This window comes from Excalfactoria chinensis, chromosome 2 (genome assembly GCF_039878825.1).
Source record: "Excalfactoria chinensis isolate bCotChi1 chromosome 2, bCotChi1.hap2, whole genome shotgun sequence".
In the NCBI taxonomy this organism is placed as follows: domain Eukaryota; kingdom Metazoa; phylum Chordata; class Aves; order Galliformes; family Phasianidae; genus Excalfactoria; species Excalfactoria chinensis.
The window spans coordinates 116,344,330-116,372,237 of NC_092826.1; the positions used below are offsets into that span (position 1 = coordinate 116,344,330).

Consider the following 27,908-nt stretch of genomic DNA (forward strand, 5'->3'; position numbering starts at 1 on the left):
TGCTTGCTTGGTTCTCCCGCTTGCAGCAGCAGCAGCGCAGGACTGTGCTGAGATAAACCATGCTGTGGTGTTCTGGCTCCTTGTTGTAATGTGGGACTGGGAGGCTGGGGAACGAAGGGACGAAACAGAGGAGAAATTGGAGAGGATGATTTATGGGAGAGCAAACAAGCAGAACTCACCACGTCAGAGACTTTCATTGTATGCTGGTGGTCTGATAGCGGGTCAGTCAATTACTGATGGGAAAACATGTTGAGAGTTGGCAGCCTTTCTAGCTGTTAATCTGATAAGAATCACTGTTGGAACACTTCATGCTGCAGCACAAGTTGTTATTGTTTGTTGTATGTTTCCTTATGACTAAGTGTTATTTCTGAGCTGGGGGTGGTGGGGGGAAGCTGTGGCTGCAGAGCAAAGCTGAGTTTTTAAGCAAGGGCCCGAGGAGCTGCCCCAGAGAAGTGCAAGGCAGTTCTGCCTGGCCATAAGGCAGCACGCTGTGCTTCCATTTCCCGTGAGTGCCAGGAGTAGAGCTTGTGCCCAAAGGCATTTCACTTCTGCTGTGGTTCCCCTCTGTGGTGAAGGAAATCCACTTCCTCTGTACTGCCCCCTCTGTGGTGGAAGATGAGAGGGAGATTGCTGCTGTTTGGGGTTTTTTTTTCACTTGGTACATCAGAAAAAAGCTGAGTGAGTCTGAGAACGTAGGCTACCCCACTTAATGACTGAGGGAACTACGCTGCCTTAATTCCTCGTGTTCCTAGACTCCAAAGCATTTAAAAGCTTTCCTGTGGGTTCTTGTCTGCTTGACTTGGATTATGCATCAGTGTTACCAGAGGGAATTAGAATAGAATGGCTCTGTTTGAAGGGACGTACAAAGATCTCAGAGCCTAAAATCAGGCTGTTTGATCACTTTTCAGACCTGAAACTAACCTCCGATGTTCTGCTCTATCCAAAAGGCCCTGGAGTTGCTGGTTACCTTACTGCAGGGACGACGTCATCTGTAATGCCCAACATCCCACCCCCGGTAGACAACGAAGTGGGAGATGTCAGCTAAGGACTAAAATCTCTCATTGAAGAGACGCAAAGGCAGACTGGCCAGTGCTGAGGAACCGCATTTTCCTCCAACAAGTTGAAGTGAAGTTACTGCCTTTCCAAGTGTTTAATGACAGTGTTATTCCTTTTTCTATGACTGTTTGTTTTTTTCCTTAGGAAAAAAGTTGTCAGTGACTCTTATCACACTGCAACGTAAGAAAGCACTCTGTGGATCAGCTGAAATGGGTACACAAGAAGTTTTGTTCTTGTTGTACGTAAGCACATTTTTGTTCCTTTGTATTTGTTTACAAGACTGTGAATCAAACTTTCCTAGTTTTTATATTTTATGAAACAGCATGACTGGAGTTGAGCTACAGTCTAGAGGAATTGGGCTAAAATCACTTTGACCTCACCGACCCCCCTCCACTAAAAAGGCATCCCTTCCTTTCCCAGTCGGACACGATCACTCCCCCCCGAACATGACTTCCAAAGGGTTTTGTTCCTGTACCGCTTCACTGATGTCCTTAATCATTAACATTATTTCCCTGAGATCAGACAGCATTAGACACTCGTACGTATAACCGGCTTTACCAAACTGAAAAAGCTTCAGCAAAAAACAACCAACCAACCTTGGAGTTGACATGTTATGTAAGAGATTAGTGTCATTGTGAAATGTTCGATACATTATCCAGTATATAAAAACTTTCTATATTTGAGTGTACATTATACAGATCATTCATATGTACATAAAATTTTAAAATAAAGGGAATTAAGAGCCTTGTTAATGAGATAAAAGCGGTGTCCTGACGTAGCAGTTCTTTAAGGGCACGGGGAAGCCAGGTTGGGTGGAGGCCTCACAGAGTGTGGCTGAACTGGGTTCCTGGCAGTTGTTGCTTGGAGAAACATATGGAGGTTTTGACTCTCAGGTTTTTCATATTTGAAATGAGCTTCAGCAACTGACTTGTTGATATTCTTAATTCCTGAGGAAATGTTCTTGGCAGGAAGCAAGAGGAAACCAGGGCAAATGGAAACGTAGATTGGTATTTGACTGCTTGACAGGAGCTCTAACCTCTTATTTTTCAGCTGTAATGAACTGATGTGAAGAAACTTATTTGCAGGAAGCTTCCAGCTGTAAATACTTTGCCTTTGGACTACTCTGAGTTTTACTCAGCTTTTGCCAGGACACCTTTCAGGTGCTGACTCACAGAGTTTAGCTGGGTCTTCAAGATGAGACTGCAGCAAGTTCTGACCTTAAGCCTGGCAGCTGTGTATGTTCTCTGAGCTCTCACCTCAGGCAGGGATTGGTTGTGCAAAAAGACGGCACTTGTAAGTAATTACATTACATTACTTGTAAGTAATGTGAGTCAAAAGTGGATTGTTAGCGAGGAACTCTGACCTTTGGGAACTTCACAGAGGGACACAAAACAGCAGAGCTGGGTTTGAGAGAAGTGGCCATGAACTGCCCCGTGCTAGTCAGCATTAGTCCCTGTCAACATTCAGCCCTTCAGAGGGAAAGCTGCCACCTAAGCTCTACTAAGCTCAGTATCTGCCTTTAAGAAAGAGCTGGAGCCAGGAGGAGGCGTGAGGATGTACAGGGCAGTATTCCAGGATAGACTAAAAGGGTGCCTGGATGGAGAAAAGGGAGGAGATAACTTTGTTCAAAGTAAGGAACAGCCATAGATGATGTGCTGTGTCCTAGCTCCGACATCCTGCACTGCGCCCCCCGAGTGTGATGTTCAGTGTAAAGGAGGAGAGGTAGGAGGGGTGAGCAAAGAGGACTGGACTGAAGCCATGTTCCGGAAAGAGGAAGAAAGGCATTTCTATGTCATCTGATCGGTAATGAAGTTTATGCTGCTTTGACTTGACGATAAAAAGCTACAGCGCTTTGGCTCAGAGCAAATAAAGCACTTGAAGCCTGTTAGAAAATAGATTTTATTCCATGTTCTAAAGAACCCAGGCACATCCTGCTGCTTGTTTTATAGCTGCCCTTCCTTCAGGCATGGCATTGTAAAAAGAATTTACAGTAAATGTAGTAATTAGTAAGTGCAATAATTACGAGTAAGGGTGGGGATTCCTTATTGCTTCAAGCTGGAATCAAGGTTTTGTATTCATTCACTTAGTCAGCATTGTACAGTGTCATCTTTTCTAAGTCCCCTGTCCACGTGAGAGGCCTTTATGCTGACATCACATTTTTGCAGTTAGCTTCTTTGATTGATCCAGTAGTTCCCACCTTGCAATCGTTGACAGATGAACTTCATCAGGCCCATCTGCCACACGTAAGGTGCGAATGTATGCAAACCTGTGCAGGGAGATCTCAATTAGGGGCAGAGTTCCAGCCCTGCTGCAAAAGCAAACCAGTCTGGCACTGGGAACTTTCAGACCTAATTTTGATGTAGTTCTTTGGAGCCTTATTAAAAGAGTCCTTGGGGGAGATGTTGCAGCTGAAATATCTGGGCAAGGCTGAGAGGCACATGCTGGAAATTCTGAAGGCTTCATCCCAACAGCAAAAAGGATTAAACTGAGCTTTTAGGAACAGCCCCTCTGTGCTGCTCATTAGGAGTAGCTTAGTTCCCCTGGCAGCTCTGTGTGTAGGTTTTCTTTTTGCTGTTTTGGGGGCGGGTTGTTTGGTGGTGGTTGTTGTTGGGATAAAGCAAGGCCATTTAATTATAAAAGCCGTTTGTGCATGTGAGCACATGGCCTATGACTTCTGGCTACTTGAGGTAAAAAAAACAAACATGTACTGGAATTACACCATTGCCTTATCTTAAGAGCCCTCAGCCAACAGCAGTCAGTCTCCCTTACTCACATAGCAGCCAAAGGAAAATCCTGGGAAACTCCAGCTCCGCCGCACACTTGGATTGCGCAATCAATCACTTTAAGCACAGCTCGAGGCACAACCACTTTAGTCATGGCTACCTGTAGGTAGAGGACAACTTACTAATAACGCTTTCATAAGTGACTGTGTTTACCTAACAGTTCTACTGAAAGCTGGTAGCAGGTAGTGCAGCCTTGAGGACTGGATGAGAGCCCCGCTGTTCCCATTCCTGTTAAAGTCTCCAGGAGGGACAGCCATGCAAGACTATGGCAGGGCACTGAGCTGACCAAGCAATATGCTTTCACTTCATTTCATCTGAAAACATGCATGTATTGCACCCCTCAGGTCCCAGCCCGAGGCTGCCAAAAAAAGCAACTTACTTCTTTCCTTGCTTTTCTGTTGCCCATCGTGTCAATCTTGCTGGCTGTTTTCAGGGTAAGCAGCCGAGCTTGTTCTATGCTAAGGCGGCACTCAGCGATCCAGTGGGCAACAACTTCCTGCAGGGACAACAACACAAAAAGGAAGAAAAAGGCAGAAAGTCATTGAATGCCTTCTGCCTGGTCGGGTTAAGCCTGCAATAGGGAAGATGCCCACATTGCTCAGTCATTTAGAGGCACCCTTGTGCAAATGAAAGCTAGTTAAGACACGTATTTACTATGAGGAAGAAAATGAAGAAAACCCTTGACTGATACAGAATGGTGAAGGGCAAGGGGAAAATCCTCCACATCTTGTCCCACTCCCATTTCTGTGCCCATCCCCACTGCCTGCTGCCTCTCAAAGCTCTCTTAAAGGCCTTCAAGGCTGGATTGCTTTCCCTCACCTAATACCCCCAACTCACAACCACTTCCCTGTGTGACGTGCCCCACCATACAAAAATGTGGGGATAGAGGCTTCCATTCTGTTTTTCTGAAGGTAGTGGCGGTGCTGTGTTGCACAAACAGGCAAACAGCTGCAGGGTTGTGCCTGCTGCATTAGTCTTAGTGATCCAGCAGTAGCTCCCTCGAGCCAAACTAAGTATGAGATATATGCTGTTTGCTTGTAATACACTCTTAGCAGCCCCTCCCTGCTCTTCTCAACCCATTTCCCCGTGCAGCCCACATAGTGCATTGCTCATGTGACGCTTGTCAGTAAAAAGCCATTTGGAGTCTAAGCCAGCTTCAGGGGTGCTGCAGGCTGGAGTGTGCCTGCCTTGGCAGGCACAGCACTTGCTTTAGTGCAAGGTCCGGGGGCTTGGGTTATAGCAGCAAAGGTGGTCTGAACCCTTGTGCAGGTATTCAGATGCTCCCAGGGCTGTCACTTCCACAGGGCAGGGTGCAGCTGATGGTCAGCCTGTCACTCCAGACGGCCAACAGCTTCCCCTCTCAGCTGGGGAGTATCTGCTCCGCTTCTACAAGGTGTGGCCAGTGGCTTCATCAGGGTGTTCTGAGAAACGCAGGGAGCGCCTCATGCAATTCTCATTCCGGGCTCCAGTAGTGAAGGCAGGTTTGGCAACGATACGACTGGAAAATGTATGTGTAAGATTATTCCCTCTGGGTCTGCACAAGGGTTTTTTAACGCTGTGCCAGACACAGTCTCAGCTTCCTCCTTCCAATTGCCTTTACTTGTTTCTTTCCAAAAGTTTCTTCCCAATAGTCATCCCAGCTGCTGGGTGAGATTGAGGAGCGCTTGAAATGTGATAAACCAACTTTTAAAAGCTGGCGATTCCTAAAGAAAGCAGAGTGCCAACTTCTTATTCCTACCAATAAAAGAGAGCGAGGATGCTCTTGTGCAACTGCATTTCAACTCCAGATTTGGGCGAAACAAAAAGTGATGTCTGGAATAGATGTGAATTGAGACAAAGTGAAAACACACTTACATGGTGGTACAGTTTCTTCCCAAAAGTCTCTCTCTGTGCTGCACGCTGGCACAAGATCTCTAACGCGGTTTCGGCTGCACCAATGGATCTCATGCAGTGATGAATGCGGCCTGGCCCGAGCCGACCTTGTGCTATTTCAAACCCCCTTCCCTCACCTGCGTGGAAAGAAAAACAGTCAGATGGAGGCAGAGCCCTTCATTTCTGCTTGAGGTCACATATGGCTCAGAGCAGAAGTGTCCAGAGAGCAGCAGAGCTAAAAGCAAACCATTTTATAGAAGTGTTGTGCTTGTTTATTACATCTACGCTGACCCGTTGTTACTACTTACAGCACAGAGATCACCCTAAGATGGTTTCTGAGAGGGTTTGATTTACCTGATATAACCTAAATGTTAATCTCACACTGAAAAATGTATCTGTGAGAAGCTGAGGGAAGGCTCCCACTTTAAGTATGTTCAACCAACTATCCCTTATCTAAGGAATCCTCCATTAAACGTTCACATCAATTTCTGGTGATTCATCAAATAAACCACTGCTTTTGTAAATCTGATTTGTTGCTGTACGTGTTAAGGAGCAATTAATATTGAAACTCACCCAGTATTATATTGGAGACAGGTACTCGTACGTCATTGAAATGTACCTCAAAATGTCCTCCGTGGATCTCATCTACGGGTATAGAGAAAACAGCAGCAGGATAAAAAGGAGGAGGATAATGTCTATGCTTAAAGAAAGCAAAACAAGAGGCCTTCAGTTCCTGATGCTTTCTCTACATGCATCTTATTCGTGCACAACACTGATTAGTATTACTGCAGCTCCCAGGACAGCTAACACTACCAGATGTACAGGCAGTGGCTCTTATCACCTACCCATGTAGCCGAACACTGAGAGTGGCCGTATCAGCTTCACTCCCGGGGTGTCCATGGGGACAATGATCATGCTGTGCTGCCTGTACCTGTATCAAGACAGAAGGTACGTGTTGTGGTTAATTTTTAGCCTCCCCTCTGTCCTATTCCCTTGTTTTTATTTTTTACCCTCAATTTAGCAATTGCTACATGTTGACATTGACTTCTGCGTACTGCAGCCATCCTGTCTGCATGTAGTAGTACGGCACGTGCTTGGACCACCAAATGTACCACTGGCATCTAATGTAACCTGAATGAAAAGCTATTCCTTCTGTCACCTCTGCAACGCTCTACCATCTGCTTCTGTCCCACACAGTCCATCTCCTCCCCCAGCCTTCCTTCTTTGTTCTCAAAACATGTTTATCAGTATCATCATTTTAACGTGCCTACAGTCCAAGAAAGTAATCCTCATGTTTAAATGCCTCCGGGACATTCAAGGAGGGTTATCAGTCACACAGGACTGGAGGTGACCTCCTGAGGCCCTGAACTCCAGCTCCTCTAGAAAGTGCATTATCATGTCATTCTCTCCATCAACTCTTATGCAGCTTCCAGACAGCCCAGCAGATGCCACAGCTCGCACAGCTGCTGGACAACCCGCCCTGGATGCTGGAAGACACGATGCTTATTTCTCAAGGGAGCCTAAACACATCCAAAGGTTCTGATAATTGCTGGAATGTGGGCTAAAATCCAACTCAGAGATATAAACGTTTCCAGTTGTACACGCTACGAGCTGCAAGGCTTCAGCAGGCCCAGCTGCAAAGCATTTTACATATTGCTCATGTAAAGCAGGTGGAGGTGCCCGTGCCTATGGCAGGGGGTTGGAACCAGATGATCTGAAAGGTCCCTTCCAACCCAAACCATTCTATGATTCCATGATATAGGAATGGAAGGAGTGGAATCAGAAGGTGTGATTAAATATGTGCAGTGGTGTCACCGTGCGTAACTTGTACATAAACACCCCAGGTTTCAAACCTTCTGCCCTTGCAGATAATTATTATGAAAAACTTAGTTGGTGGCTTCAGCTCTCTGAGACACTGCATGTACTCATTCCATTGAGGAACATGCTGATAGGTTTGGGTTTTATTACTGTATTTTTTGCTCAACACGGCCAAAGGTTCACAAGTCCTCTGCAAGTCACAACAAAGCAATTAATGCTACTGCACCTCAAGCTTTTGCAAGCAGTGACACCTCCTGGAAACAAATTATAGGCAGCTCTTTGAACCTCCTAGGAATCCTTACCTGGATGCTGAGGTGTTCCTGGTTTTGCCCATGACAATTGCAACTTTGCAGTTTGGGTTCCCGGCACCTTAAAAAAGTCACAAACAAACACAAAACTAGTTTTCAATGTAAAACCCTCAGCGTATAATCAAATGCAGCTTCATATGGACAAACCTTTCCTTTCGTGCTACAAGAACAAAAGCACGCAATCTACTTCTGTGTTTATACTCTGAGTAATCAGACAGTAAGTAACAAAATCCATCCTAATCAGACTGTAACAAAATCCATCTTATTGCTTAATATGCAAAAGGGAGTCAACTTGTGGGGAGGAGAAAACCAAAAGCCAAATATCCAAACCCTCCAGGGTCCAGCTCCACCATCTTTTCTGAAGAAAAGAGAACAAGAAGGAACTTGAAAAGGAATCTATTTACTCCTGTCTGCATTACAGCTTAACGTGTGACACAAAAGCAAACCCGAAGCTGTGATGCTGCCATTTCAAAAAGCCAAACTTCTCAAAGCTCTGAAGATGGAGGAGCTGTATGGGAATGAAATGTCAGCCCCGTGACAGCCGCTGACTTGTGCACATAAGGCTGCTGAAGGCTACCACTGACAGCTCTGCTATTACTTCAGCAGCTCTGGAATTCGGGTTTTGCTTCCCCCTTGTGCAAATGATTTTAGTTTGTTCTTGGAGAAAGATCTCATTCTAAATTGTTACCTGAAAATAATTTGGTAGCATTTCAAGCCACCGATGAGCATCTCTGTACCATCCTAATGTACAAGTCCTAAAAGATTTGAGCATTGATTGAAGTGCCATAATTCTAAGAGACCCGATCACCACTGTTTTTTTTTCTTTACAAGTTCCCTCCTAGCAAAGCCTGCTCTCATTCCTTTCAATATCTCACGCACACAACAAAAGGCAAGGAGGGCAGGATGATACTTGACACATGTAACAATCAGCAGCACTTTTATCTCTATCGTGAGGGAGATGTCAAGCTTCACATAGATTTAAAGATTTGACATGTGCCAACTTCAGGTGTTTTGATGCCCGAAACAAAGAAGGCTTTGTAGCTTCTCTGGCAGCTGTTCTCACCAGCTCTGGGCCTACACAGTGCAATCAGCTGGCTCTGAGACGAGCTGCTTCCTTATGAGAAACACCCCTGCAATGGCCAGGGAGTGGGAAGAGAGATTTCATTCATTCTACCAAACTCTGAGGGCCAGAGTGCTGGCAGTTCACCTTCCTCTTCTGCAATATGCTCTTCATCCCCTGTCCTCAAGGTGCAGTTATTTGTGGCCTATGGGCTGCGCTACACCAACGCAATGAAATAGCTGAGTGAAAAGCTGGTGTGGGTGAGGATCAATCTGCTCTGCAGAGTTGATAGTTGATTCCTCTGGACAAATACAACAAGCAGGCAGTGAGCCCTCGAGCAACACAGCATGCACTCTGCAGCATACCACAATGAGAAATGCTGCATTCACGAGTGCTATTTGACTTCCCCTCACAGAACCGCACATGTGGTTCAACCACATTTATCCTGCTGTGGTTTACAACAAAGGTTATTTTCTGGAGTCACGACATGAACGGTTTTGTAAACTATCTTCAAGTTCCATCCCTGCTTCAAAAAGGGCAGAATTCCTCCATTCTATGTAAAAACAAACAACAAAGGAAAAAAAGAAAGCAGAAGTTGAACTTAGTGAGATCACTGAGAAGGAGACGGCTGGCAAGGAGTTCTCAAGCAGCACCAATAAGTTCCAAATGAACTTTTCATCCATCTAAGCACGGGAAAGGAAGACGGCTTCCCGGCCATTCCCATTGCTCAGAGCTATTTACCCAGCTTTGAAGTTGTGGTGCAGTGCAGGTCTATGAAAGATTGCTTTGCTTTGAAAAAGCACAGACTGCCTGGATGGAATAAATCTCTCATTTATAAATGGCATCCAAATGTTCTTTATGGAATTCAAGGAAGCTGCAGGAGGATGGGGTAAGAGGCAGAGCCGCCTGTCCTTTTGGCAGCAGTTAGCAGTAGTTTTGCAAGACACAATTCAACAAACAGGAATAAGAGAGATGTCAGGTCAGTTTTAAGTATAGTTCTGCACAACCTGCCCACAGCTTTGATACCACAATGCTGCTACACTTGGACACACCGTAAGTTTAAGCATCCTTCAGATAACACTGCTGGGCACAACTCACGTATGGTGAAGGTTATAATGGGTCCACAAGGAAGACAGATGGTGTCAGGGATCTGCAGAAAGTCAGCAGAGGAGACTCAGTTCTGCACTGACTGTAGCCACTCAGTTTCCAGCCTGAGTTCACAGCCTCTGATGGCACCAACGAAAGCAGCTGCAGAACTTAGGGATGTTTCCTTCCCTCCCCTCCATCCATCTGATATAACGCTAGGAGCTTTCCCAGTTCTACCGTGATAACTCCATCTTGATGGAGACAATATTAAGACAAAAATAATTCCAGAGGACTGAGAGATTCACTTATTTTAAAGAGATACAGCCAGGCCTCTTAAGCAATGACACGAGTTGCAAGAAGCAGACGTGCTGGAAGCAACCCAAATGTCCTTATCTATGGCTGTGGGGAACACCAGGAAAGTGCTGTGACAGCTCGAGATGGAAACTACAGAACTATGCACAAACATCACAGTATTCCTTCTTGAGCTTTTAAATCCCCTCCCAAACTATTTTTCTTTCTTGTTGTGAAAGCAAATGAAGCCACAAAAACCTGCCTGTTCCATTCTGTGCTGACCACTGAAAAGAACTTTTCCTTTCCCATGTTCCAAAATACTCAAAACACAGACTAATGTCTGATTCAGCCACAGCAAGTGGGTCGATTGAGCCAGCACAGCAAACAGCAAATCCTGACTTCTGGTCTGCTTAACATCTCTCCCTGTGGTTTGACATCAACGTTGCATTTACCGAAACTCAGAAGGATACAGGAAAATCCAAATACAATAAATACTCTGGAAGATCACAAGGGATTCCTGACACTCTGCACAAGATAATCCTTGCAAAAGAAACCAACTTGAGCTGTACAGATCATGGAACTCTAAGCAAGATCCAGCCTCTTAGTTCTTAGTCCACGTAAGCTCACACCTCAGTGCAAAAGCATTAATGTCTGCATGTGAAGCTCAGAACCCCTCCTTCCTTCCTTTCCTGTACAACTATCACCACTTTATAACACAGGCAATACATCGAAAGCAGAAGAAACACTGTCTCAGAGGGAAACAGCATTGTTTATTTTCCTTCCACAACACCTGCCTTGCTTACAGTTCCTATAAAAACCATTACCAAACAGTGACTTGATTATGAGCCTGACTGGCAACATCCAAAGCCCTGAGAACTCTCGCACAGTGTGAAGGACTATCTGCTCACACACTTGTTGACACCTTATCATTTCTCCCACACCTTTCAGCTATCGTACTCTGAGTTTTGTCCCACGGCATGATACTGAATGAGAAAAGTCCTCTGCCTCACGAAAAGCGAACATATTTTTGTTGTTACTGAAGCACAGTATATAAGGAAGGCTCTCTTAAATCCTTCTACAGGCAGCCAGCAAAGCGCAGTACTGCTCTGATGAAGCGATACGGTGACTCCCTGCTGGCAGCTGCCCCCAACAGATCTCTCCTCTTTTCTCTCCTCTTCACATTTGAAACGTGTAATTTGTTAAAAGCCTCTTGATTACACGAAGCATATCTGGACAACGTTGAGAAATAGGAAAAGAGCCTTTATGTTCCAAAGAACACCGCACTCGGGGTTGAATGGGAAGGCAAATAGGAAACGTGAGAGTTCAGTACGAAAGGTTCCAAGGAAAACAGGATTTGTTGTTGATATTTTTTAACTGGCAAGTCAAAACGAAAGTGCAACTGCCTTCCAGACGAGGGTGTGGTGCTTGATGACAAAATGCAATGCGTCCGACCAGCGCAGACCACTTCACCGAAGCACATCCCGGTTACAGCATCTCCTACCAGCCTGCTGACAAAAGGTTAGTTCTGCTTTATTTCTCGCTGCTCTGTATGCTAAGTGTGATGTATTTGCAAGTAGGAAAGTTAGGGTTACTCTTACTTAGTTTGGATTTACAGGGAGACATCGTTTCCAATTTTAAAACTCAATTCTTTTGGTTGGACAGGTTACTGCTCAGTGCATTAAGGAAAAGCAGCTGTTTCAACTGGGAGTATTAACTTCATTCTACATGTACTCGTACAGTCCCACATCGAGTTTAAACAGAAACACTGTATCTGTATCTAAATGGAAGGTTAGAACAATACCGCAGGAAACAGCACAGTGCTGTCTGTTAAGAAACCTGTATCTCCTAGAATAATAAAACAATAATAAATAATAATAAATAATAAAACTAATACTTGACAAAGCAGCTGAAGTTCTGAGCTGCTTGGGTACTTGTGGGCAGCTTTGTACACAGTAACATTACTTGTACGTGAGAATATTCCTTTCTGTGCACAACATCCTGAGGCGCCTCCAGCTGTAAGATCCAGCAGACCCACACGGCTTTGATTCTATAGGAAATCCCACCCAGAGCACTGCATGGGACAGAGGCTAAGCCTGTTCCACTGCCATTCAGCAGTTGCTTCACATAATGTGCATGCACGTGTGCCTGAGAAACAACACGAGTCCCAAATATGAATAGGTATGCTAGCCAAAACATGACTTGACTTTTAAGAGAGGAATATCAACAGCTGAACGCTACATATCTCTTTCCATCACAAACTCGTCAGCCAAAATCGTGTCAGGCAGCAGAGCAAGCTCCCTGTCACAGCCAAAGTGCTTTGTGATACCCAGACTTCTAAAAGTTTACACCAAAATGTTTATCGTTTTGCTTTCAAGAAAAATCTGCCTGTGGTTCATTTTGATTAAGTGCTCCCAGATGGGTTCTGCAGTAACAGTTTAGATTACAGCCCAAGCTTTTCAATTAAGGTTTTATTTTTCTTCTAGCCTTGGCTAAGAGGATTAAACTTGCCCTGTAGTCATCTACTAAAAAAAGAGACATTCACAGCTGATGTCTGAATCTCTCCTCCAAGTACTACAAGGCTGCAAAGGATCACCCCTGCTGAAAAATCCTGCTGACACACACTGTCAGGGACAGAACAGATAACCCTTGCCAAACAAACAGAGCTACATGACTTCCCATTCCGCACGCTTCAGTTATGCAGCGGTAAATGGCAGATTACAAGTCTTAAACTGGGAGTCATCATTGCTTAAAGTTTAATGGAAAGTGCTTTGAAACGCTAGCAAAAAAATAATCAAAAAATAAAATATCTAACAAAGTCATTAAGAGTGAAAGCCAAACCAATTAACCGATGGTTAATTGCCATCTGAAACAGTTTATAAAGTGCATACAGCCGACTCACTGAATATATATAACCATGTATAACTCATAGCATCATAGAATGGCTTGGGTTGAAAAGGACCGCAATGATCATCTGGTTTCAACCCACCTTCTATGTGCAGGGTCACCACAGTGCAGTACTGTAGTTTACAACTGATAGTTCAGCTGATCACTCAGTGAACACAGACACTAGGGAAGAAAATCCTTTAGGATGTGACATGCTGAAGATTGAAGATGAGAACATTTAAACTTCAGTCTTAAACAGGCAGTGAGGACACAGCCCCAGTGTTTACAGAATGAATTCATCATGAGACAGGACTTGAAAAAACAGTCGAGGTTGAGAACTGTTTGGGTACTTGCGGGCAGTTCTGTATGTGGTAAGATTCCTTTGGGTGCATACCATCGTGAGCTGTCTCCGGTGCTAAGATTCAGGGTACCCACATCGCTTTGATTCTGCAGGAGCAGACTAAACTCAGTCTGTTCCACAGTCGTTCAAGAACTGACTCCACGGGACAGCTGTGTTTTACATTCCAAGTTTTAAAACTTGAAACCTGTATTATTTCTTTGATATCTTTCCAACCCTACACTATCCCGCCCCCCCCTTTTTGTTTCTTTTTCTTTGACTTTCAGCTTTGCCATGGGCTGGGATGTGAACAACTCAACTGATTACTGGATTGAGGACGATGAGCATTATTTCAGCTCCAATATAGATTACAACACATACGAGTTTCTCTGCGAAAAAGAAGATGTGAGAAAATTCATGAAAGTATTCCTCCCTGTGTTCTATGCGTTGACTTTCACTGTTGGAGTTGCTGGAAATTCGTTAGTGGTTGCAATTTATGCTTACTGCAAGAAACCAAAGACCAAGACAGACGTGTACATCATGCACCTAGCCATTGCTGATTTGCTCTTGCTCTTCACGCTCCCCTTTTGGGCTGCAAATGCGGTGCAGGGATGGGAACTTGGAAACTCAATGTGCAAGCTCACTTCTTCACTTTACACCATGAATTTCAGCTCTGGCATGCTGTTCCTGGCCTGTATCAGTGTGGATAGATACAAGGCTACCTCTGACTCCCAGCGTCACAGAAGAGCTGGAAAACACTGCAGCGTTACCTGCATCTGTGTCTGGCTGTCTGCTGTACTGCTCAGCATCCCTGAGCTGGTATTTAACCAAGTCGTGACACACAATAATAGGAACGAATGCCTTCCTATATTTCCAGTGAACATGGAAACACTTTTAAAAGCAACCATTCAGATCTCAGAAGTTATCCTGGAGTTTCTGCTTCCTTTCCTAGTAATGATGACCTGCTATTCAGTTACTGCTCGGGCAATCTTTAGATCTGCAAATGCTAAAAAATCTAGACCTTTCATGGTTCTGCTGGCAGTAGTAGCTGCTTTCATAATTACCCAGCTACCTTACAACATAGTTAAGTTCTGGCGAGCCATAGATAACATCTACCTACTGATTACTGACTGTGAGGCGAGTAAAACCATAGACATCGCGCTCCAGGTCACCAAGAGCATAGCTCTGTTTCACACCTGCCTGAACCCAATTCTGTATGCCTTCCTGGGTGCTTCTTTTAAAATGCACATTATGAAAATAGCAAAAAATTATGGGTACTGGAGAAGGCAACAACAGCACGAAGGACCTGAAGAAATCTCTATGAATTCCGAAGCCCGTACTGAAGAAACAATCAGCTTCACTATATAGACTGTTGTTTGTATTATCTTAATCAAAACAGGGATTACTTACTAACTTGGGGGGTATTATTCCAACAGCTGTTTCTCTGCAAGTCGTCTTTCAGATGAACTTTAAAACCTGCAGAGAAGCCAAGACACTACACAGTGGAGCTCAAAAATGGAACACAGTCGAAATTAAGCACCAGGCAAAAAAAAAATATACTGAAAGTGCTGGAAACAATGAAGGTATTTATTAAAAAAACAACCAAAAAACAAAGAAAACCATAAAGTCACAGCAACACGATATTAAATGGCAGTGTAATGGAACATCTGCACACGTCTAAAAGAGAAAAGGAAACCATCAGCAATAAAATGACAGCACAGGAACCTTTGTTCAGTAATCTTGTGTTTCTCCAACTATCCTGGAAAACTTCACAGCATTTGACTAATAACTCACTTCCAGTTTTTTCCTGCCTAATTCTCGCTCCAGAGACGCAGCTGCAGCTTAACATGAGGTATCAGTTCACAACTGAGAACCAAGAGAAGGAAAAAAAGCCATTTTCTATGTGCTTACATATAACAGCAAGAACACCCCCCACAAGAAACACAAACTCCTGCTCTGTAACTACCAAAACAATCCTTCATGTCTCCATTTTCTGCTTACCCTAAACTTCAATAGCCCAATGGCCAATGAGAGGCACATTCCAGATTTCTGTAAACTTAAGATCAAACATGAATGTCAAGGTAATGCTATCAAAGCACGAGCAGAAACGCAAGAAACACTTTTTAAAGTTAAGCTTCAGATACAGGGCCTGGAATTTTTGGTTGGAATTTGTAAAATGATGAGATACGGAGGCAACTATAGTCTACTAGAATATGCAAAGATACAATAAAACATACACGTATTCAAAGTGAACTGACTTTTCATCTTTTATATACTTATCTTTGCTTGGTTTTGTAGGTACCGTCATCCCTAGCCTAGGGTTTAATCAATCAAAGGATAAAAGACTTGCTTTGTGAATGAGAGGGATTCTGACTCCGCGCAAACTCATGATTGGTGGGTCTCTATAGGTTTTCCATTGAGAGGTACCAAAATCTGTCTGATGACACAGAGATGGTGGGGATGCCAAGAAAAATAAACAACTACAGTTTTCCCACTTATCTCTAGAAGGACTTAAAATACATTGAAAAATCATCTTTCTAAACACACACAAAAAAGTGTTATTTACAGCATATTGTCCAAGCCTTCAACCATCCTGCAGGCTCTAATAAAGAGCTTATGAAAGACAACAAGAATCTCCCATTTTCAGACAATGTTCCTAATTACACAATCGTGGACAGAATGAATAAGTTCTGCAACGACAGACAACAAACAACGGTAGCATAAGCAACACACAAGCTTTTTCTCTCTGTTGAGATGACAAAAACCTTTAGAACTTCTGTCCAGTATTTTGAGGAATAGAGGAGCAATTAACAGCGCTTGACACACGGCCTACGCATACATCATCAATCTGATATGTTTAAACCAGAATAGATTTACTGTAAATGTGCAAAGCATGCATACAAAGCTTAGTAATCATCTCCAGTCCTTCCATGATGCAAGGGACTTCCTGTATGAGTGAGTTCTATTTGTCTTTACACATACAGAGTGATTGCACCTGGAGTGATGTTCTGACGGGGCTGCCAGGCTCCTGCAGTTCCCAAACATCCAAGGTCCCCATGTTCACCCGGACTTCAGAGAAAAAATAAACAACTAGATCACCCATTCCCAACCCTCTGCTATAAGCAGGGACATCTCCCATTAGACCAGGTAGCTCAGAGCCCCATTCAGCCTCGCCTTGGATGCTTCCAGGGAGGAGGCATCCACAACCTCACTGGGCAACCTGTTCCAGTGTCTCACCACCCACACAGTGAAGAGTTTCCGCCTAATATCTAGTCTAAAGCTACCCTCTTCCAGGTTAAAGCCATTTCCCTTCATCCTGTCACTACCTGCCCTTATAAAAAGTTCCTCCCCAGCTTATGACACACATAACTCACCCAAGCCATTCTGTGATTCTGTGAACTGATTTTATGAGTTATATACTTCGAGCATCACCCCTGAAAGAACTTTCCCATTACATCCTCAGGAACTGCAACTCATTATTGGGACACAGTGTCCCAGAACAAGGGTAGCAGCTAGCAGTTAAGTGATGCTCTCAGGTTGAGATGCTAGACACCACACCTCCCTCTGCCTCCAGATCTGCAGGGCTAGGAAAGAGAACGAGCTCTATCTTCTGGTGAGTCTCAGTATTGCACAAGACTGTCTACACAGAGAGCTGGCCCACACAAAGGTACTTAAAACATTCAAGTTTCACTCTGGTTAGCAACTGAGTTTATTTAGTTAGCTTCCAAACTCCCAGCGAATGATGATTTTTCAGAATAGGTCACTTATGCTTTGGTAAACAAACATAAAAAACAGTACTCCAAAGTTAGGGACATTCAGCACTTAATAGTCCAACCGACTGATTTTTCTGGGAAGCTTCTTATTAAAAAAGAAAAATCACCCCTAGGACGCAGGCCATCAGCATCCAAACCAGATCAACAATCAGCCGAGGTTCACTGGAATGCCACAATACACTCAAATTTCAAACACAAGCTGCCAAAGACAGCTTCATAAAAAACAAAGTTTTAAGACTACAAGCATGTAAGTTACCGAAGGGAATGAGGCATAGTCTGAAGAGCAACACCAGAAATTCATTCTGTGAACTAAATTTAGAGGTTCTATAATGAACCCAAACCCACAAATTCTGCTTTTTCTGTTGTTTTACCTTCGACTGCATTTACTCAAGAAAAAGAAATTTTCCAGTTCAGAAATGGAAGACTAACATTGCAGATTTCGTATTTATTTATTCCAACTCTCAGGAAGAATTTTAGACTTATTCACTCCCCTACGCAGTGTTTCTGTACTTACCACTGCTCCACCATTTCTTGCCATTAATCACATAACTATTTCCATCTCGCTCGATGCTGCACTGCATATTGGTGGCATCACTTGAAGCCACATCAGGCTCTGTGTTAAAGAAAAAAACAGCACACACAGCACTATATTAAATATACAAGCTGTAGTACTACCACCACAAATACATGGATCCAGATATACTCCAAAAACAGCGTCACTGTTTGGCTCACAGCAGAAAAAAGTTGTTTTCAATACCTCATTCTGCTGTGGTCAAAGACTTTCTATTTTATGATGACATACCATTCACAGCCAACTTGAACCTGCTGGTTCTTGAACTCAGGCTTCCCTTTATAGTAAACAGAATTCTTTTCCTGATATTTTTAAATCCTTTCTCCCCCCAGTCTACTTTTAGATAACAGTCATCTCTCTCAGCCTTTGTTCTCCTAGGCTTTTCTCAAACGAAAATAAAGAAACTTAAATGATTTTTCTGACAGATTATGAAATAAAGTCACCAATGATCATCTGCAACAGAGAAGGCTATTGTCTTTCAAGGGCAAGAATCTTCTGCCATTTGGTGAACATGGTGACACCTGACTCTGTAAGGCTGAGTTTTCTTAACTCCTGCTGATGCAGGAGGATCAAGATTTTGATATCACATATTCAAAAGTTACAGCCCTAAATGAAGGGCCCAGCTTTCCAGAGATGCCACAAGCTCTGAAGATCAAACAGGAATATAATGCTGAGCTACAGACATAAAGCAAGTGCATCATATGTTTTGCAAGTCATCTTCAGATTATGTCTTAAATTCCCTATGATCTACCACAAAACTACAATACTTGTCAAAATCATCATACTTCTGCCAGTGTTTCCAGAGAACCCCAAAACACATTATAAAACCAGGATAAATTCTATTCTATGCCAGGTTCATGCAATAAAATATATTCCACTACTACTAAAAATAAATTGAAAATACATGGGAACTGCAATATGGCAGAACATGAGAAACAGTAACTATGGTAACGTGGTGCTCAGGGATATGATTTAGCAGAGGGTTGTTAGAGTTAGGGTATTATGGTTAGGCTGCAGTTGGACTTGATGATCTTCAAGGTCTTTTCCAACCTGGGTAATTCTATGATTCTATGAAGGAGAGGCAGCACTTTTTGCTCACACCCTAGAGATGACTTAATATTCAAACACATTCACAAATATTGTGGAAATTCCTTTATTAATTCTCAGAATCATAGAATGGTTGTGTTGGAAAGGACCTCAAAGATGATCTAATTCCAGCTCCTCCACTGCAGGCAGGGTTGGCAACCACTAAGGCAGGCACTAGATCAAGTTGCATTCTCTAATACGTAACAACTTATACTTTTATACTTTTTGCATGTCACTGTAAAATTTCTGCCACTTGCCTCTCATTTTCTTCTGAAATAAAAACTTACCTGTCATGCAGAAACAAGAACTAATCTTCCCTTCTAGAAGGGGCTCCAGCCACTCTTTCTTTTGCTCTTCAGTCCCATACATGTGCAGGACCTCCATGTTTCCAGTGTCTGTGAGAAACGAGTGGTTACATTTATTTCTTGAGACGCACAAATGGTAAGGCATTAAATGCCCAATGTTCTTAATGCTCTCAGTGCCATAGTTAAGGCACAGTGTTAGCTAACCAGGTGCCTGACAGTTGAAAACCTCAGGAGCAAAGAAGCGCTTCCCTGTTTCCTCAGCTATTAGCGCATAGTCGAGCTGGCTGAGACCGCTGACAGCTGGGAGAAAAAGGTTCCACAGACCTTCTGCTTTGGCCATTTCCTGTTCAGAGAATCAGCAGGGAAAAACATTAGCAATACATCTTCAAACAGCAATGAAATTCTGGCTTGAAGACCATTTCCTTCCTTCCTATGTCTTACACGCTGTCCAATATATCTGATGGCTTTCCTCAGTGGCTATTTTCAACGGGTACAGTTTTGAGTTAAAGTTCAGATGTCCACCTCACAGAACTCACGTCTGCTTTTCTCCTCTCTTGTTTGTGTCTCACAACTCCTTTGCACACTTTCTTCTTTTCCTTTCACTTCCTCACTGTTTCCACACAGATGGGCTAACTTCTCCAACAGCATACACCAACATTTCTTAAGGTCAGTGCCTGGTTCTTTTACTGCTAGAGTGCTCAAGAATATTTACCATCCCATACCTTCAGCCTCTCAAGCACTGGTGGCTTCTTCCATCTTCCCTCAGTATTTCCATGTTTAGCATAGTATTCTTCTATTTCCTAAGAGAAATAAATTTGTTTAAATTAACACCTATAACATACACAAATTATGGTTTCTTTTCTACACCTCAACGTACCACTGATTAAGCATTCCACACAACTTTTTCTAATGAAGCCAGCTACCTAATACAATTTAATAACTGCAATCTTTTCATTTCGCAAGACTTAAGATCTACCATGGAGAAGATCCCCATCAATGATACGTTCTTTCATACGTGGAAATGTTATGAAGACATTTAACGGGTGCTGACAACAGCTTTCTGATAATAAACACAACTGCTGACCAACAGTACTACATGAGAGAAATGAACTCAAAATCAAAACCACAAATAAAAGCCCAAAGTGCTGACACCTAAACATTAGGTTTCCCATTTATTCAGATATATAAACTCATTTATCTTTTTTTTTCTTTTTTTAAATAAATTGGAAATAATACACTTGTCTTCTGTCAGCTGTTTAGCAGATTATCAAAACAGTCATTCCAAGTACCAATGTTTAGTTACTAAATAAAACTACATGTTAGTAATCCTAGTATTTTCCCCAGTGTGTTCTAGTAATGTACAGCACTCTTTCAGAAGTGCCCTAGGACCTGCTTTAGAACAAAGAAATTATCATCTAACAAATGCAGAATTTACAAGTCCCGACTCACATTTCCTGTTACCATATGAGACTGAATATTGTCTGTGAGCTCTCTAAATAAAAGCAGCACAACACCTCCATGTCTGCACAATGCATTGGCACCTCTGCATGAGAATGAAAGACTTTGGGGACTTTTACCTTCTCAGCTGGATAAATGTGCTGCTTCATGAACTGCTTTACCTTCAGCAGCATTTCTTGGCCTTTCCTACTTTGATAGAACAACTCTCCAGAAGTACTGTGTTGCATGTTGCTGAAAGACAACCTAAAGAACATCCAATGCAATAAGTAAGACCAGGTTTTCTTTCACAATGATATAAGCTGCCTTATACAGACATTTAAACAAGTGAAGTTGTAAGTTCTGCCTCACCTCTGACCAGTACTTTAAACCAGTGTTACCTTTTTGAGAGCTCTAAGCCTTTTTCTGCCAAAGGCTTCACCATCTTAGCAAATTCATGGCTATTCTCTGCAGAAGCATTTCCAATGAGATATCTAGCATATACACCCTACAAGCAAAAAGAAAGGCATAAATGGTACAATTGCGTACTTGAAAATGTCTCTTTCAGATTGGTGTTTTCTTCAACTATGCAGTTAAATACACACGTTCTTAACTGGGGGGAAAAAATAGCACTCAGATTTTACTGGGATATGTTGATGCTGCTTTTGGTATATTTCTGATATAAAAGACAGGAATAGAGAGAGTTGGACAAAAACAAAAAAACCAAATCAACCAAAGGCAGAGAAGCTGTTAAAAACCCTGAAGTGTACCCATATTGGATACTACATGCAAGTTCACTCTGTCCCTTCAGCCAACCAACAGCAATGCACACATTATTATTCATAACTGTATTACCAACATATAGTCTCACTCCAAATTACTAACAGGTAGCTTACAGCAGCTTTAGTAACCTTATCTTAGGCTTCAACTACAAAATACGTTCCTGCCCTACAATGGTCGAATATCCCATGTTACGTACTTCAAGCAGCAAGAATTCTGTCCTAGAGTACATAGTCTCAAGCATCAAAAAGACACTGCTTCTAAAGGGACAAACTGAAATACCTCTCCCATTATCACACAACAGTACTTCATCATTTGAAAAATATTACCAACCTACACACAGTGATAATAAAAATGTGATATTTCAGAAAAAGTGAGTTATTACCTGGGATATCCCTGCCAGCTTAAAATATGACAAAGCAAGAAAAAAATTCAAGTTGGGGATTGTAGTACTAATACCCCGGCAGCGGCAGTAAACAGAAATCAGTTCTTCAAATGAGGGATTCTCTACAAAAACAACAACAACAACAAAAAACACCAACAGAATATTTTAGAATGCTCAACCTCCGCTAGAATTTACCTCATTCTTCAAATACTTGAGTCATTTTGTTAGTACAGCAAAAAATGTAATATGTCATTCCTCATGTGCTCAGATATGGAGGGTGAAAAGGAAACAGGTGTTGCCAGAATTCCACATAAACTCCCCAGTTCCACTTCAGTCAGGAAATCCACTGCACCACAATTTTATCTGGGGTGATGTTTATATAAACACAAACATTCCTATTTCAATTTGAGCTTTCCCCCATTATCTCTGAGCAATGTTCCAAATAACCTTTTGTAGAATTAATGTACTAACGTACCCAGATCCTACTAAAACAGAGCTACCTTAAAACTATCAGCACATCTCCTACAATGAAGTAAACTACAGAAAAGCCCTTTTCCAATAGCAAAATGATGTACTCATTAACTTTTTACTGTCGTTTGTAAAAGTAACCTATCAAATAGAAATCAACCATAGAATTCAGTTTGACTAAATGATTATAACTTCATACCTATGGTGCCTTTGAAACTGAAGACAGATCCTTGACCTAAGACATTCAGAGATGTAGGCCAAAAGTAGAACTGAGTAGCGTATGCTAAATCTGCTAAAGGATGACCAGTGGTTGAAAGTTCCCAGTCCAGCACTGCCAAAACACGAGCCTTAAATAAGAATAAAAACCTCAAGTGAATTATAAGAATGAAGGATCTGCAGACGGACAACAAACTTAATATCCAGGAGCTTAATCACTTTGAAATTAACAAACATGCTAGACCAGGCTGCCCAGGTCACCATCCAGCCTGCTCTTAAATACTTCCAGGGATGGGGCACCCACCACCTCTCTGGGCAGCCTGTTCCAGCACCTCACCACTCTCTCTATAAAGAGCTTCCCCCTGATCACAGAATCACAGAATGACCCGGGTTGGAAGGGACCTCAAGGATCATGTAGTTCCAACCCCCCTGCCTAGCAGGGCCACCAAACATACGTCTTTACTAGATCAGGTTGCCCAGAGCCCCGTCCAACCTGGTCTTGAACACCTCCAAGGACGGGGCATCCACAACCTCCCTGGGCAGCCTGTTCCAGGACCTAACCACTCTCCTGGTAAAGAACTTCCCCCTAACATCCAACCTAAATCTTCCCTCTTTTAACTTAAAACCATTTCCCCTAGTCCTGCTATTATCAGCCCTTTCGAAGAGTTTGCTCCCCTCCTGGGAGTAAGTTCCCTTCAGGTATTGAAAGGCTGCAATGAGGTCACCCCGCAACCTTCTCTTCTCCAGGCTGAACAAACCCAACTCCCTCAGCCTGTCCTCATAGGGGAGGTGCTCCAGCCCCCTGATCATCTTCGTGGCCCTCCTCTGGACCCTTTCCAAAATCTCCATATCTTTTTTGTACTGATATCCAACCTAAATCTTTCCTCCCTCAACTTAATACCTTTCCTCCTTGTCCTGCCATTATCTACCCCGATAAAGAGTCAATAATGGAGAACTACAAAGTATAAATACATTTCAAATACCTCTGTTGGGTGAAAAATGATGTTATCTATTCTAAAGTCCCCATGAATTAGGGCTTCTTCATCATCATCAGGTGGTACGTTGTTTGCTAACCACTCAGCTAGCTCGTTCATGGCAGGAATATCTGTATGAGCAGCTGCATCATATTGTCTTTTCCAAGTTGACACCTGAAAAAATACAAACACTTTAACAGCACTACAGAATCTACTTGGAACATGGCAGTAATTTATAACATGCACTAGTACTTAACTAACTGAAGGTGCTGAATTGTTAAAATACGATGGTTACTTTTACAAGTCATCTAAGATGAATAAATCAGCTTGCAAATCAAATCATTAAAGACCTGACGGAAGAAGAGAATTTTTCCAAGAGCTATACCTGTCTTCTGCAGTATCCTGGTCCTCTGCCATATCCTTGGAGACCCAACGACCGCAAGTCAAACGAGTGCAACTGAGCCAAAGTTTCTATCATTGCGAGATACAAAGCAGAACGCTCTGCTGGGCCCACCTCAGGCAGCGAGGCGTCTCGAAAGATGCGACCCTAGAAACACGGTAAATCAGATACTTGGTGGGATGTAGGTATAGACAAGGAGATGTAAAGGTAGAGGTTTCAGCAGCTAAAACAAATGCACTGAACCAATATTCACTATATAATAAAAAATTCTTTCCTCATTTAATACATTTACATAATACTCTTCATTTAATACATTAAATGCGCTGATCTCACAGCCCATGATCTTGCCACTTTATTTTTGTGCTATTGTTTTATACAATTAGAAATGTTCTGAATGCTCTTCCTGAGATCCCAAATTTCAGACTACAAATAAGTATCCCAGAACACTCAAGAGTCAACTGGATATTTTCACAGCTGTATTTCTCAAGGCTTCAGCTCTCCACAGTCTGAATTTCACAAAAGCCTGCACTACGTGTTGGCACACATCACCACTTGTCGAACAAGCACAGCCACGTAGAGGAGGATATGATGAAAGACGCCTAAACTCAAATCTTCCTCCCACAGGAATAAAAACACAGCAGGCTTAGAATCAACCAAGTCCAACAGAGACAGTTATCAACTCCACCACAGCGTGCTTAGAGTGATGGATGGGTACAGCTATTCTGTCCTTTCTCAAAGTAACATTTGAGACGGAATCCTCCTTGCTTTTATAGAAAAACGTGACTGTACATGGATTACTGTTTTCAGTAACAAACAGGTTCCATTTGTTCCAAGAATCCAGAATAATTTTGGATCCTGACTGTTACGGCTCAGTTATGAGTACCCTTTTCACTGTAGCAATATGAAGTTATTTCACAACATCCTTCTGACAACACAAAAGAGAAGAGGTGAAATAACAAGCTGTATATTTTGGCGGAGCTGGAAATAAGCTCTGGAGAACCTGAAATCAGTAAGAACCTTTGACAGTTAATATTTCTTAAAAATATGATTGGAATATTTATTTGCCTTGGTACACAGCTGCATGTACCAAAATTCAAAGCTCAGTAAAAACTGAATAAGACTCTATTAAGTTCTAGACAGCTTAAAATCTGTTTAGACCAGGGAGAAGAAAGAAATCCCTCAGATTGGCTGACGAACCTGCACATGCTGCATCACGTAAAATTCTGTTCCAATGACAGAAACGTCACTGCAGTACAACAGGGGTTTGGGGACTGGAAATCCAGCTGAAAATAAAGCTTTCTGCACATGATATTCTCTGTCAACCTGAAGAAGACACAGAAAATAAGGTTCAGTGAAAAACTCCTAAACATAAATCATTATCCTACTACAGTTAATGATAATCTATCCTTTTTAATGCTTAATCAAGTGTACAGCAGAGAAAACTGCAAATGATTCAAGTAATTGACTGCACTTTTAGGCACCTTCAACTAAAATAGTCTGCATTATCATGTACAAGAAGAACATAGTCCAGCAGCAATACAAAGCGTTTGGAGCTTGCTGAGGAATGATACCTACCTTGTGGGCTTTAGGTAAAAGGGGGCCATGGGGCTTCTTCCTGAGCACATAGGCCTGCCCACCCTTCTGAAGGTAAAAGGTTGGATTTGACTGTCCTGAGCTACAAAGAGAAAGATTGTAATTACTTACTATGTAGATGCAAATTTGCAAACTTTTAATGGAAATGGTGCCGTGTTCACTGTGACAGGGCCTGAACAAAGTGGCAAGACAGAGAAAAGGGTTTTTTCCCTGAAGTTTTGTCTCAAATATAGTCTTACAAAGATGCAAGTGATAACCTACAAAATCAGGAGTCAGAGGCTGTATTGCTACACCTAACATGAAAATATCTTTTCACTGCAGAGCAGTCAAAGATAACTTGTTCTCCTGTGAAACGGGGATAGTATTCACCTCTTCACCCTAAAGAGACATCATTAAAGTGACTGAACTTTCAAGCAAAATTCACACTAGCCCACGACTATGTTTTAATTTGGTGAGCTGTATTTTAAACAGTGTAAGCTGAGAGAAAGCTCTATAAACCACTGGTGAATTCTTGTACCAAAGCCCCTTGTGCTCAGGCCTGGTCATCGATTCTCATACATAAGCTATTCTTAGGGGGCTGCCTATAGCAACCGTTACGTTTTAAAGAATAAATGTTGTGGTGACAAAGAATCCTAAAAATGACATGCTTCTCCACATACCCATATAAGAACTTAAACCCATCGTGACACACCGCCTGTCATATCCCAATCAAGCTCATTGATTGCTACCTTCCTCAAGGGCCTGAGCTCACCTACATGCTACACTCTCTTCATTCTTTATCATTTTTAAGACCCATTCTTAGTCCAGTCAAAGACTGTAGAAATACTGGAAAATCAAAAATCAAGCAGACATTCACCTTCATGCTCCTGAGGACACTTCCCTCCCTCTGAAGAGGGACTTTTTATATGGGTGTGTAGCAACAGGACAAGAGGAAAAGGCTTTAAACTGGAGGGGGGTAGATTTAGACTAGATATTAGGAAGACGTTCTTTACTGTGAGGGTGGCGAGACACTGGAACAGGTTGTCCAGTGAGACCGTGGATGCCCCCTCCCTGGAAGCATTCAAGTCCAGGCTGGATGGGGCTTTGAGCAACCTGCTCTAGAGGGAGGTGTCCCTGCCTATAGCAGAGAGTTAGAACTAGATGATCATAGAATCATGGAATGATCTCAAAGGTCCCTACCAACCCAAACCATTCTATGATTCTGTGATTCCTGTTCTCCCTCAGCCAGATAGGGTGCAGGCTGTAGTACAGATTAGGAGATGTATACGTCACAGACAGATACCCTGCCTGGCACAAAAGAGTTTAGGATTGGCTGAAGCCTCTAGGTACAACAAAACAAGCAAAAGAGTAACAACCTAAATACTAGAGGTCTTTTAGAAGCTTCTTCTGTCAGCTGCTCTCACGAGGAAGCTCATATGAAAACTAGGGGTATAGCGGAGGATTTCATAGACATTTTACACCTGCATCAGAAGACAATGAAAAACTGCCCACCGTTTCCTAGTAATAGGAGCAGATATCCCAAAGAATATGAGCTCGGATTGAGTTCTGGAACCCACAGAGTGACACTGCTGCAACCCACCGCTCTCAGCACAGCGTTAAGCTTTTGCCCACCTGGCTATAAGCCCAGGGCTTTGCAATCGATTTATTATGCCTCTAATTCGCTCCTGAGCGTTTTTATTTGCTGATCACTCAAAAAGCAGGTGAAGAACAACACCATAACAACACGCGTACTCCGCACCGCACAGGGGTCAGACGCGTTCCCTGAACTCGGAGGAAAGTCCACCAACACCGCTGTGCTGTGGCTGCCGTTCCAGCTGGGTGAAAGATCCCCGCAGCAAACTCGGCCTTCCCGAAGTGAACTACTCTGGCAGGGAGGCCAGCCGTGGGGAACCACTACAGCCGTACGCCGCGGGCTCCGAGCCGCCCACCCCTGCGATCGGCCCCCCTCACCTGTACTGCCTGACGGACAGAGCCCCCGCGGGCTGCTGGGGGAAGCCGGGCAGGCAGCGGCATAGATACCGCTCCAGGCTGCCCTGGTCGAAGCGGTGCTGCCGCCGCACCTCGCTGGTGCCCGGCTCCACAACCATCTCCGCGCTGCGTCGACGGTGTAACACCGCACCCTGCCTACGGTAGCGCTACGCTCTCTATAGAGCCGCCCACCGCAGCGATACGCTCCCTGCGCAGCGGCCACGCACCCACCCACGGAGGCGCTACGCTTCTTGCGGATCTGTCGCCGCAAGCGATACGCTCTCTGCGCAACCGCCCCGCGCCCGCCCATCGGGACACTACGCTCCTTACGGGGCCGCCCTTTCCGGCGTTGCTGCGGTAACAGAGGCCGCCTGGTCCATCACTGAAAGCGGTCTTCCGTCCCGTGGCTCTCGGTGCCGGCTGGCTTCTCCCGAAGGAAAGCGGTCGCAGAGCGCCCTTAC

General features: G+C 43.3%; 3 protein-coding genes across 5 annotated transcripts in view; 2 read left to right on the forward strand and 1 right to left on the reverse strand.

Moving 5' to 3' along the window:
• Window positions 1–1,813, forward strand: part of DNAJC13 (DnaJ heat shock protein family (Hsp40) member C13) — a 52,210-nt gene extending 50,397 nt beyond the window's left edge. For 2 of the 3 annotated variants that reach the window (XM_072330545.1, XM_072330546.1), the window contains one exon: window positions 948–1,086. In XM_072330545.1, the coding sequence (XP_072186646.1) occupies window positions 948–1,045 (98 nt within the window). In that variant the 3' untranslated portion in view covers window positions 1,046–1,086. Of the gene's footprint in view, window positions 1–947 lie in introns of all 3 variants that reach the window. The other variant, XR_011902955.1, reaches the window with a different exon arrangement.
• On the reverse strand, window positions 1,812–27,763 carry ACAD11 (acyl-CoA dehydrogenase family member 11). The gene is made up of 20 exons (XM_072330547.1): window positions 27,430–27,763; window positions 25,462–25,561; window positions 25,084–25,209; window positions 23,872–24,033; window positions 23,496–23,660; window positions 22,496–22,643; window positions 21,829–21,950; window positions 21,065–21,171; window positions 20,807–20,930; window positions 19,952–20,029; window positions 19,434–19,572; window positions 19,212–19,319; window positions 17,782–17,880; window positions 7,832–7,898; window positions 6,557–6,642; window positions 6,285–6,356; window positions 5,694–5,848; window positions 4,219–4,335; window positions 3,830–3,939; window positions 1,812–3,322 (listed from the first exon to the last, which is right to left on the reverse strand). The coding sequence occupies exons 1-20, from the start codon at window positions 27,564–27,566 to the stop codon at window positions 3,208–3,210; spliced, it is 2,337 nt and encodes a 778-aa protein (XP_072186648.1). The 5' UTR covers window positions 27,567–27,763; the 3' UTR covers window positions 1,812–3,207.
• ACKR4 (atypical chemokine receptor 4) lies at window positions 10,995–16,541 on the forward strand. Its single transcript, XM_072330548.1, has 2 exons — window positions 10,995–11,792; window positions 13,782–16,541. The coding sequence occupies exons 1-2, from the start codon at window positions 11,716–11,718 to the stop codon at window positions 14,860–14,862; spliced, it is 1,158 nt and encodes a 385-aa protein (XP_072186649.1). The 5' UTR covers window positions 10,995–11,715; the 3' UTR covers window positions 14,863–16,541.
• Window positions 27,764–27,908: the final 145 nt, after the last annotated feature.